At 36.2% G+C, this 18318-nt stretch overlaps 1 protein-coding gene across 7 annotated transcripts in view; it reads right to left on the minus strand.

Annotated features, from left to right (window-relative positions):
- The window catches only part of NAV3 (neuron navigator 3), a 600880-nt gene that overhangs the window by 191851 nt on the left and 390711 nt on the right, over positions 1-18318 (minus strand). For all 7 annotated transcript variants that reach the window (XM_040491360.1, XM_040491363.1, XM_040491362.1 and 4 more), the window contains exons 6-8: positions 15803-15871; positions 12460-12599; positions 1438-2464 (exon numbers count right to left, since the gene is read on the minus strand). In XM_040491360.1, the coding sequence (XP_040347294.1) occupies positions 1438-2464; positions 12460-12599; positions 15803-15871 (1236 nt within the window). The remainder of the gene's footprint in view (positions 1-1437; positions 2465-12459; positions 12600-15802; positions 15872-18318) is intronic.

Here is an 18318-nt window from a genome sequence, read left to right on the forward strand (position 1 = left end):
GGTGATTTGGGATGACTGATGCTTCTACAGAATACATTTGAGATGCACATGTGTGCTGAGTGTGACATACTTAACACTTGATAATTTTTCTCACATATGTGAAATGTGGATTATGATTTTGACATCTTCAATTCTCATTTGTCACACAGAGACTCTGGAGTTAGAGCTGAGTCCCATCTGATCCAAATACAAAGGTTTTAAATGAATTACTGCTCCTAAAGGCAGAAAAGCAGACTTGAAAAAGAAGCTGAGATATAGTAATTTTAAATTTGCTTCGCCGAGTATATAAAGCACCAGAAAAGCACTCAGGTTTTTCACTGAAGGAAAACAAACCCTCATAATTACTTTCTTTACATAAAAAAAAACCCATACATTTAATAAATTTAATACATTATTAAGCTATATAATATTGACCCTGACTTAATTATAGCAGGTACTGCCTCCTATTCAGAAAACATCTTTCCCGTTATTGAACTGCCAACTTGCCAAAAGGGCAGACGTTATCCCTCCCTAAGTATCTCCTGGCAGAAAAGACCATGAATAAACATGGAGGCAAAGCAGTGACTGACATATTTCTAATCAATTAAGACAATCCACACAATAGGCAAAACATGCCATTTTTATAACTGTATAGAATAAATATTTTAAGATATAGCACATGTTGGCATATTTTAATACACATAAGTACAATGCAAGAACAAATTAATAAAGCACGAATATAGTAATTATATAGATCATTATGTGTGCCTAGAAACTAATGCTTAGCCAGAGAAAAGTAATATAAATTGTATGCTGGGAAACCAATCCCTTATAAACAATATTCAACAAACACTTACAATGTTCCAGAATATATAGCAAACATATGAATTTTCCCTATTACTCTTCTCCGCGCTTTAAGGTAGATACTATTATTCCTATTTGACGGTTGAAGACAATGAGACGAAGAGTCGTAAAGTCACAAAGCTCGTGCGGGCCAGGGCAGGACATTAAAGCCACGTGTGTCTGACTCTAGAGTCTGCCCCTTTAGGCATTTGGGTGTACTTGCTCCCAAGGGTGAAAAGAAAACTATCTGTAAACGTTATAAAACTGAGAATTGTTTCAAAAGACCGATAATAAAAATGGTAACAGACACAGGGAAAAGTCATGGCATCTGGGTTTCATTTCACCTTTGAGAACAAGTAAGTTAACTTCCTAAAGCCTCAAGTTCTTGAAAAGAGGAGACAAGAGGGCAGAAGAAGGGAAGAGGAAGCGGAATAGGACTAGAGAATATGGGTTACGTTTTTCTTAAAAGATGAAATTCGAGGCCTTTATCTTCAGGATGAAACATTGTTCCAAAATGACCACCGCAAAACACAATGCTAGTAACCGTGTTTCTTACACTGTGAGCATGAAGGCCTGCAGGAGATGACAGCTGTGGACCAACAGGGGCCACCTTACCTGTAAATGAATGGAGCCACCGTGGCAGTGTTGGGGTGGCTGTGTTGCTGCTGCTGAGGCAGGTGGACGGCACCGTTCCCCGCAGTCTGCCCACTGCCTTGTGCCCCTAGCACGGCACAGGAACCGGCATGAGAAGCTTGGCCGGCTTCCCTTCCTTCCAAAGGAGCAGGGCAATTGGATGTGCTTGCTTTTTCAGTGGTAACGGGCTTAGGTAAGGACTGGGAAGGGCTTCCCTTGGTAGTCCTGAATTTTTCTGACTCTTTGCTCACTGCACTGCCAGATGAAACGGTTTGCTTTGCTGTTGGCACCTTCGAGCCCGGTTTGGGAATGCCGCTGGAAGAGGGGATTAAGCTTTCTTTCTTGGCTGCTGTCGTCTTGCTACCCTTTGGGATCAAGCTTGCGATTTTAGAGGTCTTTTTTGGAGCCGTCTCTGTCACCTGATCCTTCTCGTCCTTGACTGGTTTTTCAGTGCAAACTTTATTTTTGTCCCTGTTCTTTTCCTCTTTTTCCTTTGGCTGTAGCAAAGACTTTTTATTGCTGAGGTTTTTGCTTCCAGCTTTTGGAGGAGCTAATTTAGGTGACACTTTGGGGCTGCTGTTGGTTGAGCCACCGCTATTCAGACCACTGCTAAAACCTTCCATTTCACCAGATTCAGAAAAGGCATCGTCATCCTTCCCGCCATCACTGGGTCCTGAACTGGGAGACTGTGGGGGCCGTAAAGCAGTCCGGGCATTGACCAGCTTGAATTTTTCAAGCATGGATTTCTGTCCCGAGGGAGCTGTTTTGGCCCCTTCTGACCCAGGCGGCTTCAGTCTGTCTGCAGAGGGTGTGGGAGAGGTGGCTGGGCTTGGCTGCTTCACGGTCAGCATGGTGGAGGTGGCGCTGTGCTTGACATTCATGGACTTGCTGCGCCAGGGTTTGCTGGCACTTGGGGAAGGGATGGCGGAGGCAGGCAGCTGCCCAGCAGTGCCAGGGGGCTGTGTGTTTCCATTTACACCTGAAGACGGTTGAGGTCCTTTGGAGGAATCTGGACGTGAAGAAAAAAATGATCAAGAAAAGGCTGATGACTTTTGATCGTTTATTTCACACCACAGAGTACTGCTAACGACAGACACAGGAAAGGATCTCTCCTGTAAGCAGAAAAGAGACATGCTATGGGGCATCGATCATTCTGTGCTATGGTTGTCTTTGCACCACGTACCACAGATTCAGGATCTGAGAGCCACTGGTTTTAGAAAACAATTATTTTCCCTTCTAAAATTTTCCTAACCCAAAGGAACTTCGCTACTCATACACATCCAAAGAGAAAACACTATCCTTTCCTTAAGCAGTTCTTTGTATTTCTCCCAATTATTGCTGTAGTTCATAGCAGTAAATTGATATTCCACATAGTTTTATAAAATACGTTGTATGATAAGTGTTGAGAAATCACTTTAACCTACAGGAGACTAGCTTTTTGTCAGCTGATTAAATGTGCTTATGAATCATGATTTAGCTCTCAGTATTGTTTGTTTTAATCTGAATTTAAAAAAAAGCATGAAATCTATGCTTATATGGGTCAGATAATGTACTGTTACATATATAGACACACACATTATATATAACATATATAAATATACATCATATGTAACATAAAATATGTTATATATTACATATATTACATATCACACATATTACATAGAATTTTAATATATACTTAGATATATTACATATAATATATATTACATAAAACATATGTTATATATGCAACATAAATTACATATATACTATATAACAACCCCATAAGGTATGTATTGATATTATTCCTGTTTCACAAATAAAAAACTCGTAACTTGTTCAAAGTCACTCATCCTGGATTTGAACACAATTCAGAGCTGGTGCCCTTTACTAACATACCTCCTGAAGTGATGTGAACAAACTCTAAAGACTACTAAAAAAATCAAGCTATTTGGGGGGGGGGGGGAGAAAAAAAAAGTACTTTATAATGCATGTGTTTACTCACTTTACTTTCCACTCAGAAATCTCATTATGATATGAACTGTTATATGACTGTTTTAACACTGATTAATGCCTGATAAAAAGTCTCATTTTTAAGGATGAAAAACTAAATCAAAAAAGAGATTTTATAACAGGGCATAGAATAGAAAGAACTGAGCTTGGAGTTTAAAGACCTCAGTATAAATGTTATTTAATATTGAGGAACAGTATAATTCTGGTCAAGTCATTTACTCTAAATTTCATCTACCATAAATGCCTCCTTCTTTCATCTCTTTTTTTTTTTTTTTGAGACATGAAATGATCAATGATTAGATTAGATATTTATGTAACAGAGGCATCATTTAGCACTGTTAACACACTAGACATTGACAAATAAATGCAGCTGTTTTTGACGAAATGTCCAAAGGAAATATTTTATAAATAATATCCTTTTCCTAATATTCAAGAATTAGAGCCCATTCAATTTCATCAAATATTTACAACTATAAAACTACAATACTTTTATTTTTAAATGTGTTCTTCAAAATGCAGGGAAAATAATATGTAATCAAGCCCATTTGTACCAAAAACTACTTTTAACCATTTTTCAGAAAAGGAAACTACTATAAAACAGAGAAAATAAAGAAATTAGAGACACAAAAATAGGTTAAATTATTAGTTAAGTATTTGTGTGAGTTAAGCTTTTTAAAAATAAGTGTGCCTAAAATGATATAATAGATTTGTGAAATTTATATTAACAAGAATAGACAAATGCATTTTATAGTTAATATTCACTTTTTATTCCAAATTCTAATTTAAATTAAAGTTAACATACAGTGTAATATTAGTTTCAGATGTAAGATGTAGTGCTTCATCACTTATACAAAACACCCACTGCTCATCACAAGTGCCCTCTTTAATATTTCTTTTAAAAATTGGTATACAAACATTAATTCTAACTCTCATTACCTTTCTACATTTCCATATTTCAACTGGCAAAAGTTACTGTAAGACTGTACATGTATACTTTATGTTAAAATGTAATAGTCTACTGAAAAGTCAAAATGCTTACATGGCATATTTAAATTGTACAGCCTATGATGATAAATTGATGTTTTTCAATATTCAGGTAATATCTGTAATTGTGTCCATTTCTAGAATGTCTGTAGAAATCCATTAGGTTTGTATATAAACACTAAGGTATTCTGAAAAACAGTAGGAGTATCGACTAATTCAGGACAAACAAATCTAACAAGCTTCAAAATAACCCGTCTCAAATACATTCACTCTCTGTTAATGGATTTCAATCTTTTACTTCAATCTCTTTTAAGTACAGGTAGTTCCAAATTTATTTCGCTTACATGTTAAGATCCCTTTCAGAGACTGACAACATGTCACCAAAATTTGAATCTACCTGCAGGTAGAAATGCCTACCAAATATTTCTTTAGAATAATTTCTATTTAGTGGTCAGGTCTCAACTTTGACCTCGCTTCCTCTGGACAAAAACAAAACAAAACAAAACAAAACACAAAAGCATTATCCCCACCCCCATTTCTGATCATCCTAGCATCAAGTCTGGGTCTGGTGGCTCCTTTACATTTTTCCATAGCTTATTATTTCCTCCCTTATGACCATTATTACTCGAGTGTAATTGCCTGTTTCCTATACTGCACTTTGCGTTCCATTAAAGCAAAGACCAAGTCTGTTATTATGCATAGAATGTCTAACACCCTAAGTGTTTCCCATAGAGGTTCTCAAACTTTAATGGGCACAGAAGTTATCTAGGGATCCTATTGAGCACACAACACATTGTGATTCTGCGGATCTGCTATGGGCCCTGAGATTCTGCATTTCTAATAAGCTCCAGAGGCTCCTGCTGCTGCTGCTGCGTCACAAACCATGTTTTGAGTAACAAAGGTTGAACAGACTCGGAAATCCTGGCAGTTGCTGACATCAGTTTTCAAGAATTTTTCTTATGCCAGTACCCAATTTGGTTGAATTTGTCACATGGTCCATAGATGTGCAGTATTAATATTCTTTGCCTTCTGAACTTTCAGAGTTCGGCCAGTTCGATATTCATGGGATGCTTGGCAATGTGTGGCTAGGGATATGGCAAACAAAAGAAGCCTGTCAGGTTCTCCTGACGGCCATACATATAGTGTGTATCCTCTTTGTATTTGCAACTCGATTAAGAAGTCGGGAGACTCCTGTCCCTGCGTGCCTGGGAGTTTTGATGGGAATGAGAAGAAAAGGTAGGAAAGAATCCACCAGGATGTTTAAGTGTTCTGCCATTGCTAGATAGACTGCTATAGCAGTTCAAGTACAGAAGAGGAATTTCAACATCACCGCTCTCAAAAATGAGACAGCAGGGACTCCAAATTATGACATCCACATCCAAACCATGGACACCATCACAGCAACAGCTGTAAAACTGTTCTCAGATGAGTACACACATATAAGACACTTCTCTAAGCTGCACTCTAAATCTGTCCCCAGCCTCTCTCTATAGAGCAGCAGTGAGGTGCTTTGGGTCTCATTAAGAGGGCAAATCATAGGTTGCTGTGCATCAGGAAGGCACTGGAATAATAAGAGTCTCCCCGGACTCCTCACAATAAAGGTTGCACAACAGCAGCCACTGAAATGGGAGGGTCTTTGGCTCTGACAGCGCCACGAGTTCTAGTCTCTGTGCAATTTCCATGTTCAGTATTAAATAGCCTGGTCTCACGGATATATTTCTGAATGTTGATAACTCAGCTTCTGACTATGAACGGGTTGTTATCTGGGTATGAGGAAAGGAACAGCTACCCAATGCACATATTTAAGGGCATTCTTGCAATGGATCTGTCTTGAATCTGCAGGACCTATGTCTACAGCTCTGGCTTCTTGTCTCTAACCTCTAAAGAGACATTTTCTCCCACTTGCTCTCCTTTGTCTCCTCCCCTTCCTCTGCCTCCACCTCCACCATCATCAACCCCACTGCAACCAAATAATATTATTTATCAACTGCTTACTTTTTCCAAGTACTCTGATACTTGCTATCACGTTTAAAGCTCTTCATATGTAGGATCTCACTTACACCCATAATAACCTGTAATACACTTACGATTTCTCGTGTTATAAATGGGAAAACTGAAACTTAAAAAGAGAAAGTAATTTGTTCCAATTCACACATATAGTAAAGCTCAGAAAAGAGAGAGGCAAAATTAGAGCTCAGGTTTTTCTGACTCCAAATTTTGGAGGCTCTTCACTCTCTCTTTCTTTTCCCATATGTTCGCTGCACGCCCAGAAATTCTGCTGGTGTGGCTCTCTAGAAAGCCACGTTTGCCACAATAGTGAAGCTAATTGGGTACCTCCTTGAAGCATGGTGTCTTTCTTTCTCAAGAAGCAGAATACAAATGGGGAGAACAGTACACACTCTCTACTTGGTACATTATATACTACCTCCTTGGGCACTCGACTTGAACCACCCGGCTGAGTTGACATAAGAATAGTATTTAATTCATGCTCAGAAAACACGTACATTGACAGAGTTAATTTTTAGTCATCTCATCTTAAAAAAAAAATAACATTGATGACCTGGAAAAAAGTGCCAATCTAGCTCCAAAATTAATACATGTTGATAAGTGTGGCAGTCACACAGGCATATGGCTAAGTTTAGATAAGACATTTCTCTGTGGAACTTCAGCTAGCTTTAGAGTTTAGCCCCATGTTGCCTGCTGTTACCCTGAGAGAGGTGACAGGGGTGGTCCTCAACCTATTTACCTCTTCTTCCTCCCTGAAGAGTATGTTGCTTAGATGGAAGCAAACTAGCTTTCAACTTACAAAGTAACACCAAAATAACCAAAATGATGACAATAGCACCATTCGTTGGAAAGTATTCGCTGAGTAGCAGACATTGTACTCCTTGATACACAGGATCCCTGCTAAATACTGGGCAACGTTAACATCACAGGTCATTGGGAAAGGAAGAAAATGATTTGTCGATGTGACCCTGGCAATTAATTAATTTAGACTCGCATTTCACAATAACATATCAAAACACATTTGAACATTTTAAAAAGTAAAAAGAAAAAAATGCAGAATTCAAATCCAAATATGTCTTGTTACCAACTGGCCCCTTATTCACCTCACCACACTATCTTCCATAAACAATTGCCTGTGCCATGCACAGGCAATCATCAAGGCAATCGATGCATTGATTGCACAGGCAATGCAATCATCAACTTTATGATGACTTAACAGAAACATGGAGTGGTATTACCGGAACCCTAGAGGTGCTATCCATTCTGCACATGCTCATATCGTACCACTTGCAATGTTACAGTGCCACTTTGTGGAGCATTGTGAAATTTAGGGAAACTTCTATTCGCCAGCCACTTTTTTTTAAGTATGCAATTTATGTACTGGCATGAATAACACGTGTACACCTCAATATGGGAGCATTTATACATAAGGAAACAACATATATTCTCAAGTCTATTGATTCACATCATCTAATACACATACTGAATTATGTTACCTCATGAAAAATCTCTAAGATTAGCCTGAAATTTTCATTTAACATTATATTTTAGGCTTCTATAAGTATCGAGGAAATAAAGCAAAAAGTCATGGTGGAACACATAAATAAATCAGTAGTAAAGCAATGTAATAAGTAAAAGATAATTGCATTATCTTGAAAAGAAAGTACAACAGTTTAGTTCTTTAATGCTATAGTAATTCAGAGCATTAAAAAAAAAAAAGGAAAAAGTACTTAAGAACCAGATAGTTATGTTTTAGCAGTCAACATTCCATGACTGATGTAACCTTCACATTAAGCTTTACAAAAGCTCATTACTTTTCAAAAGTTCATTTCCAATGCTGCCAAATTCTCCGTGTCAGTCCTTTTAAATCTATGTTGAGTGTAGATGAAAGTGAACATGTCCACACCAGAAGACACTTCATTAGGATCCAGGAGAACAGAAAGGACATCTCCTTAGTAGATACACAGGTACAACGTAAAAATCACTTGGGAGAAACAATGAAAAGATGGCAAAATGCCCTCTGGTACTGTGGCATGTTTCTTAGCAACACAGAAAAACAATTCTCTGCTAACAAACTGTCAAGCAGTAATTGTTTACAGATCATAGTTCAGAAACTGAATTCCAAATGAAGCTAGGGATATTTACGTCCCTAATAATATTAAACTGTATCACCTTTTGCAGATTTAATACCCAGATTTTATACAACAAGAATGATTTCTTAAGATAGTTTGCTTCAGGCATATAGAGTGTGTATCTAAATGAACCAGGGCATCATCTTCACAAGATCACAAGATGGGCATTTAATTTTTTTTACAGCATAGATCTGTGTGTAGTGTATGAGCAAAGTGATAAATGCTGGGGTCGGAACGTATTATTCGATGTCCGTATCTGAATGGCAGGTCACCAAGAGAAGAAATTTGGACTCTCGGAAGAAATGCTTCTCTACAAACAGAGCTATCTTCATTTTCCCACTTGTTCTGAAAAATTTGTTCCCACTTTCAATTTCAACAGAGGGTGACATGGCATTGCCCCCAGCTGTGACAACATTTCTCTCCTGCCTTCTCTGCAAGCAAGCATCTATGGCCATGCTCACGGACATTTAATTCATTTGCTAAAATGGTGAAATGAGCACCCTCTTTTTTGAATTGTTTTATTATTAAAATTATGTTAGATATATCTTTGGAAGTTGGTGACTCTCTACTGATTTCCTTTCATTGGATAAGTCACACAGTTTGCAAGTAAGTTTGTTTTACAGTGCCATACATGTGAAAAGCTGTGCTTTCACAGTATGTTTTTTAATAGAGAAATGAAACTGTTTTCGCTGTCAATAAATATTTATTATCGATTACAAATTCTAGAGATTCTTCAAGTGTTCATGTAACTCATCACCCAAAACTTATTAAAGAAAGTAGAAAGTATACTTCCTCTTAGAAGCATTTCAGGGAGCATGTTGTGGATAATGTGGATAATACCTCAAGTAAAATGTATTAATTTATTAAACTTAAATATTACAACTTAATAACTAAGACAGGAAGAGCAATTAATTAGAATACTCAAGTTAGTATTTTCTGAATTCTGTCCTTATAATACTATAACCTTTGAAAAATCTTATTTAATGTTCCCCTTACTTGATCATATTTAGGATATGTATGCAAACTAGTCTGTGATAGAGATAAGCTTGTCAGCAGAAGGAATCTTACATTTTATATAAATTACACTACCACTATAAATATCCATGACAAAAGGGTAAATAAAACATTCTGACCCCAAAAATATACCACTCTAATAGTCTAAAGAGTAAAGTATAAATGGTTTCATTTGTGATGTTTGTTATTGTTTTGTTTGCTCTTATAACTTAAGATAATATTTTAGAAATATAAAATAGAATGACAATGATTAATTTTGAAACACTGAGGGGTGCTTGGCTGGCTCTGTTGGTAGCGCGCATGATTTCTGATCTCAGTGTTGTGAGTTTGAGTCCCACCTTGGGTGTGATTACTTGAAATAGACAAATGAATGAATGAATGAATGAATAAATAAATAAATAAGTAAAATCTTTTAATAGAAAGAAACATTGATATTGCATGTATTCATTAAGTTGTAACTCCGTGTTAATAGAAAATACTATGTAGCAATCATATGATGCAATTTATGTTTCAGTCATTTTTGACAGTTTTCAGGCATCTAATGCCTATATTGGGCATATTATAATATTTGTGAAGGGGTGATCACACACCTTAATGCTTTAGAACTTTTAGTTAGTTGGAATCAAAAGTAAAGAAAACTCTGATATTTTGCTGCAGTTATGGATCTGAGGAAATCTGCTTTACATTGTCAAAAACTTCATAATGTATGTCATCTGTCTCCACCTTGTGGTGGTTGTAAATATTGCTACATCCTAGTTTTGCATTACTTCCTAGACATATGTAAGAGAGGTTGGTTGAATGGCTATGGAAAAATAGAAATGCTTGTCTACTTTTAGATTTTTACTTTTAGACACTAGAAATACAGAAAATAATTTCACATGACAGAAAACTTCAGATACACCATGATATCAAAATGTTAGCTCATCCAAAGCATTTCTAAATTTTTTTGCCAATGTTATTAGTCATTTCTTGCAAAAATTTCAGATAATTATATAATCTCATAGTTAAATTGGATATATGAAGAGTTCATTCAACATATCTCTATGTCTAAACAAACTTTCGCTTAGAATTTCATAGCACATTCAGGCTCTGTATGACACTTTCTAGGAAAGTCACAAAACAAAGAAAATTGTTGTCTCCCTTTTCCACAGGAAAAGTGTAAATCTTCAGTAATATTTCTCAGATTCCTGAATCAGAAGCTTTCTTCGATACTTTAAAGAAATTCCTAACTTACAATTATACATTATTTTCTTCCTTTGTTCCATTTGATACAAGAACAGAGGGTATTGCAGGGATCCAGGGACATTGCTTTGCCTTCAGGGATTTATGGTCTGTTTTAATTTTTTGTCTGTTTGTTTGTTTTTAAATATTTGTTTGTTTATTTTGAAAGAGAGCGGTGGCGGGGGGGACATGCATGAGCAGGGAAGGGGGAGCAAGAGGGAGGGAGAGTGAGAATCCCAAGCAAGCTACTTGCTGTCAGGGCAGAATCCCCACTTGGGGCTCCATATCACGAATCATGAGACCATGCTCTGAACCGAAATCAAGAGTCAGAAACTTACGGACTGAGCCACCCAGGAGCCTCTCTTCCAATTTTGTTTTAGTGGCTGGGAAATCTTCACAAAAAATGTCCAATTGACAGATTATCTGTCAGTTCATGTCTAAGTTAGAGAAAGCCGTCTAATCAGATACTCTTACGAAACAATTTGACATGATCTAATCTGAGCGATAAAGTTCCTATCCGGCTGAGTTTGCCTGCTATTCTATTAACTAAGCATATTTTCCACTTATGGACTTCGTGTTTTGCTGCATGGAAAGCTAAATACTGTAAAGAGAAGTTAAAATTGTATTGGTTTGCAAAAACTACCACAAAATCCACCCGAAGGCCTTAGTCCCCCACACAGTCACACTGCCTATAACAGTAGAGTTTCTTGATTCCCTCACGGTTTTGATATACATTGAACGTGCTCTCACTTGTGTCCACGCTCCACAGTGCAATGTATCAAGCCAGCACCTAGTTAAATGCACACTGCACAATACAGAGAATTGTGTATCATCTAGTGAGAATATAATTTGTCTTTAACACAGACTTCCACCATACCTCCTTTCTTCCTGATGATTTTGTGATTTGATATTTCCATTCTGCACTCTTCAAGAAAATAAAACAAACATGGATAACTTGTCTCTTTAGGGAAAACTAAGGTCACATTATTTCTGTGATAGATTAAATATCTATCCTAATTATGCCTCAATTTCTGATGCCCAAAAGACTTACGGCATTTATGTTAACTGAAGCTAAATATTCAAATAAGTTTAATATAAATTTATCAATTTATAATAATTGTTCATAAAACATGAGAAGGCAAAAGAGGAGGAAATATTTTTGGGAGAAAGATTTTAGACTTGGGTATACAATTAACCACTTTAAATTTTTTGTAATGTGTCATTTATTTTTGAGGGAGAGAAAGGGACAGAGTATGAGCAGGGGAGGGACAGAGAGAGAGGGAGACACAGAACCTGAAGTAGGCTCCAGGCTCTGAGCTGTCAGCCCAGAGCCCGACGCAGGGCTCAAACCCACTTGAACTGCGAGATCATGACCTGAGCCAAAGTCGGATGCTTAACTGACTGCACCATCCAGGCACCCCTACAATTAAACACTTTAGAATGTATGAGTCTACTTCCTTAAAATGTTCTTTAGAATGAAAAGCCCTGAAGAAAGCTAGAATTCAGGAGGGGGCAGTTTGAAAACATGAAACTGTGCTGGTAAGAACTCCATTCCAAAAGCCATTAACACTGCTCAAATATTGGACTTAGTATGTAATTTACAAGGCTAATACCTTAGCCTTATGCCATAATGATGTAACAGGCAAACACTTACCTTTTTCATTTCCATTTGCATAATTTGGAGGCTTGTTTTTGTCAATGCTGTTAAAGCTCTGACTTCTCCTATTTAAATTAGAGGCTCCCTGGGCTTTACTGCTGCTGCCTGCAGCTGGCACCCTAGAGGGACCTGGAAGCCTGAAATAGTATAAGAAAAACTACATCATTATTGTATATTGCAAAAACATAGGGGTAGGAGGTGCTGAGCAGGGAAGCCTTAATGGGAAAGGCACAATATAGGATGTTCTAAAATCTATTTAGCAGAAAATTGGTGGCTTAAGTGATAAATGGCTAAACACAAGGATTAAGAATCTTCAGAAAAATCTTGTCTCACTTTTCAATAAATCTGCCCTCAAATGATATTAACAATGTAGAACAATTAGAAATAATGTAACCTTTAACTTAAAAAGTCATTCTTACCATACCCCTAATAATAATAATAATAATGATAATAATGATAATAATAATAATAATAAAATTTTGACTTAAAACTACTGTAACAATTACATGAAAAGCAAGGGAAATAACAACACAAATTTATTATGTTCTCAGGGTATTAATCACCTATTTGCAGTTATTATTAAGTTGTTCTTTTCAATGTATGGGGCATTTGTTTTTATCCTCAGCTCATAGCTGTAGCCCAAGTCAACTTGATAATAAGAAAAATAAAGGTACTGAAAAAACTGCTAATAGCAAATGCTTATAGTATATCTAAGGTAGTAAACTACTCTTATTAAAACATGGTGCAGAGACAAGGTCATGAATTAATTTATATTTCATGGGTCTGCCTCAATTTTTTTTTTCTGTAACTGTTTTACCAAAAATAAGTACCAAGACTCTACTGGTTATCTTGCAAGTGTGGCCAACTGATCACAGAGGTGATATAACAAGAAAGGATGAAGGTCTCAGAGCAAGAAAATCTCTATGAGCAGAATGATAATGTAAAATACACCTACAGCGACAGTAACTTTAGCTATTCTTCGTGTATGGAAGACAGACCACAAGGAAATACAGACAGACTGTCTTAAAATTAGGGTAAGTTTCACATTAGGGTGTGATTTAGAGTTATTTTACATGGACTAACACTAAATACCAATGTGGATAATTTATTTCACTGCTAAAGTAGTTTCCACAATAAAATTTCAAGTATCAATTATTTCATGAATTGTGCCTAAAACATACAATCACTATATTTTATTTTATACTATTAACATACTGTATGTATAATAAACAGTCTGTATCAATTAAAACTAGTCATTAGGAACCAATGTTGGCATCCTAGGTCCTATTTAAAAACATGATCTTAAAGGATGTCAGCATCTTTGCCAGCATTTGCTGCCATCGTGTGAATGTCACTGTGTACTTCTCTGACATTTTCTATTTTAAAAGAAAAAAATCCAGAACTTGAAAATGAAGCACTGAAATTTTTACTGTTCTCTCATATTATATTTTTTAAATGAAAGTATAAAATAAAAATAACTGTTATATTGATGCACAATATATCACGATTTCAAGATAAGTTGTTACTATATTCGTACTTTAACTCACCTTTATAATTGATACATTACCTCCATAGATTATTAGGAAATCAAACTCTTAAATACTATAGGTACCTTTAAAAAATAGCAACAGGTATTGCAACATGGAATGAACATCAGGAAAACTCAAGTACCAGCTTAAAAACAGTTCTGCTTTCTTGGAATACTTGGTAATTTCAAAATGTTGATTGTATTTTGGAGTTTAAATACATATGGCTAATAAATAGCTCCTTCGGCTGTTTTGCCAATTAGAAATTGCCTCACACATGAGATTGGAACCTTTTCGATGATTCCAGCATTAACTTTTGCTCAAATGGATACACAGGGTATGTAAGGACACCACAATTAACTACAGACACCAAGAATTTTGAGTACCAGTGACTGCACTCTGCAGAAAGAACTCAATTAATTAATTTGGCCAAATGTCCCAATCATAATAAATCTGAGAACTACTCCTGCAGACCCAGCTACAGACTTAGAAAGTTCATTCCAAACTCACATGTATAAACACATTTTGTCACACAACTTGCCCTGCTTGCAATGAAACTTGACCTGTTTCTAGAAAGCAATTAAAATACATTTTAATCTTTACCGTGACCCATGAAGCCAAATGATCTTCAGTTCTCAGAAGAACAAATTAAAACAAATTAAAAAATCCATTTGCTCTTCTCATTACCCTAATGTGACAGGCAGCCAGAGTTCCAGATCATTCATCAAAGTAATAAAAAGAGAAATAAGAATGAAGCCAAAAAAAGACAAGAGAGAGAGATATTCTATTAAATCAAAGTACTAAAGTATATTTTATATGCATGAGCCTTAGAAGTGGTAATAAAAAAATGCTTATTGTACATGGCAGGTCACTGTTCTTTGCACATCTGATTTCATATAATTTTTCTTACTTTTAATTAAATACCCTTTACATTTTTCTCTCCAGAATCGTTTAAATTACTATGGAAATGAACATAACTTAGAAAACCAGGGCAAGAGGAAAAGAACATACCTCAAGTCAAGGCATCAGAAGCAGTCCTTGTGGTCAAACAGTGCATAGTATGTATGATACATTATCAGAGCAGTGATTAGGGAGCCACCCCTGAGATACTCCTCCAGTGAGAGAGGTGGCACATATAATCACATAATAATCAGGGGTGCAAAACACATTTGTGTGGCTCCACTCAGCTGCACCATTGTGCCTTTGGTAACTTAACAGTTTTAAAAACACATCACTTTCAGCATCAGTTATAAAGCAGTATTTTCCATAATGCAGTCATTTACTATAACAGACTGTCTTTAAAATATGTATGTCATAAAGAAGCAACAATTTAAACTATTATAGATAAAAGAACAGTCCAGGTTAACCTGGTGACCTGGTGCTAACCTACCCACAAATACCTGCCAATATTCCTCAATTCTGCTTCAAAACATGCAGTAATTAATGCATGCCCATTTCAAAAAGCAATCACATTCTTGTGTGACTTCCAGATTCTGTAACCTGGAAAGAATGGGGCCTTCAAAGTCATGTTTTCCTTGACTTTCTCTAAGCCTAGAAGCTAGACTTCAGCCCAGTTATAACACTATATGTAACAAAACCAAAACAGAAGAAGCCAAAACCCATTTAATGATCTAACACAAACATGCTCATCCCTGAGAATGTGTATGCAAATCCAGTTGGAGGAATTCATCCCTCTAAACTTTTCATCCAGAAGTATGTGATTTATGAAAAAAATTTAGAATGATAGGACAAAATATCACTGGGCAGTTACTTTATTATCACTAACAAGCAATAAATTAGAGATATTAACTGACCTAGTAGGCTTTTTTTGACTGGTTGCAATTCCACTGTGATTAGATTGAGTTGCATATCTGGCTGCCAGACTGTATGAGGAGAAACAGAGAAATTGAATTAAAGAGATTCTTTGAACATGGAAAGAAAGCACAAAATTACAAGAAAACTAGGAGTTAATGAAATGCAATTGGAACATGTATAAGCATGTATAAAGAATAAATTAATTAGAAAATTATGATAATGCAACACATATACCATGAACTTTGATTAATGAACACACTATGAAATAATGCCATGCACCCCTTGTCACGGTATCATCAATGATGTTAAAATTATGGCTGTGTGATATCGTTCATATTATCTTAAATAGTAGTTCATTGCACAAAAAATTCAATGTTTGTAAATGACTATGAAAACTTCAGGAAAGCTAAAATCTGACTTTACATGGTACAAAGATCTCCTTCTCAAAAAGGTTAAAATGAACAGAAAACATGTAAGAGTCATTATTTTCTTTAACAAGTTCTTCTAATTTGATGCTTTAACCAAAATGCTATCTTGAAAACCAAATGACTAAAACATCTGGTGTCTGACAAATGTAATGTGTTGTATCTTGAATGCACCTTGAATGTTTTAAGGAAGTGAACAATACAAGATGTTTCTCTAAAGAGAGAGCTATGCAAAAGTCAAATGGATTAAACTAGAGTTAAATTCTTCAAAAACAAACTCGACAACTGTTAATGACAACTTCTGGGCATTCTTGAACAATAATTCTTAATAATTTTTTTAAATAAAACTCTTCACTCCAAGACACAAAACAAAGCATTATTTAAACCGAGCTCTAAAGAGCAGTGAATACTTTGCAAACAAAATGAAATTTTGCACTTGAAGTTAAGCTAATTTTGGAATTACCTGAATGTTCCGAAAATTAGTGTTTTGCAGGCTATGGTCAGACCCAACTAGACCTAAAACATGTTCAGATACCCTGTAATGGTCATGCATTGATGCCTGAGGGGAGAATCACTTTTCAGGTGAACTGTGAGGACCGTACATGATGTGCATGTAGTTTCCAAAGTCTCCAAGGAAACAGGAACAACATGGGGGTGTTAGAATCGGGGTAAAAGGGTCAAAAGAGCCCTGATGCAGTTCATCCAGTTGCTTTGCTGCCAAGCAACAGGGATTTTAGTCAAGGCAAGGATTTCTTACGGTGTTGACATGCTTCCTAAGTTAATTCTCCCTCCACTAGGGAGCAAGAAGACCTTTTAGACACTGCCTGGGTAGAAAAGGATAAAATCCGCATAGCTAAGGAGCTTTTCATAGCACTTATTTTTCACATTTGACATGTGAATTATTATTATTTGCACATAATAACATCTGCATTCTAACTCCCCTGGACACTGAGACAACTGGCCCCATCTGCTGAAACTACCTCGGGTGACAATGACATCAGAGAATAATTTAAAAATAAAAACCAAAGTGTGTGAATGAAATGAGATATTAATTTAAAATCTAAATTTAAAGCACCCAAAGTGAAGGAATATTTTTTGTGAACTTCTCAGTCTACTTTGTGAATCTAAGAGAAAGGGACCTACCTCAAGGTTCACTACTATATCCTATCCTGTACTCTCCGAAATTGAACACACATATGAGCTGGAGAAATGACAATGAAATAATAAATCCTTCTTAAGGGAACCGAAGACACCTCATAGGGGTTTCTTCCATGATTTTAAAGAAGTACAATAATTTCTAGGAGGGAAGCGGGTAGGGGGAGAAAATCTAGAGAGGTCAACTGACTTGCTAAAATCAGTTTGGTTTTTATGGCCCATGTGTTTTCTAATTCATGATGAGATAATAATATTCTATGTTTGCCTAGATTTTTGCACCAAACCCTCATATTTTAATCCTTTGAACCTTGGCTTCTGTTCTGCTTCCCTCGCACTTGTGAAACTGTTATGTGAAGAACACGGAGTTTTCTTTAATTCTCACCATACTCTAACATCTTTGTATTTGGCCATATTGCTCACTCTGCCTTTTGCAATCTTTCTCTTTTATAGAGTGTAGCACCAGTGAGCTCACTTGATTTGCCCACCATCATTATTATCCATTTTCTCTTTCCTTCACTGGGTCCTTTTCCTTTATCAAGGTCATAAAGGCATGATTTTTTCATATGCCCTCTCTCCTCACACACTTGTATGCATTCTTTCACTTAGCAATTCATTTCTTAGCTAAGATTTTAAATAAAATCTATTATAAAATAGAATTAATGTGTGCATTGCATCCCCAGCCCTCAACAATAACTGAGTAAAAGATGCCCGTTTCCATGATCTTCAAAGTCACCACATTAAGCACCATTTTCCTTCTTTTATCCCCCAGGTCTTAATCAGATCCCTCCTCTAATTTCTTGTTTCTATTCATAAGATCATCATTTTCTTTAGTTCAATGGGCTTGAAACCTCAACAGTTGACTCTTCTCTTTTTCTTTGTAATTATTGCAGATATGCATTCCATAGGCTGTCACACTGATTCAGCCTCTATAAGTC

This window comes from Herpailurus yagouaroundi, unplaced genomic scaffold (assembly GCF_014898765.1).
Source record: "Herpailurus yagouaroundi ecotype Mexico unplaced genomic scaffold, PumYag 182, whole genome shotgun sequence".
NCBI lineage: Eukaryota > Metazoa > Chordata > Mammalia > Carnivora > Felidae > Herpailurus > Herpailurus yagouaroundi.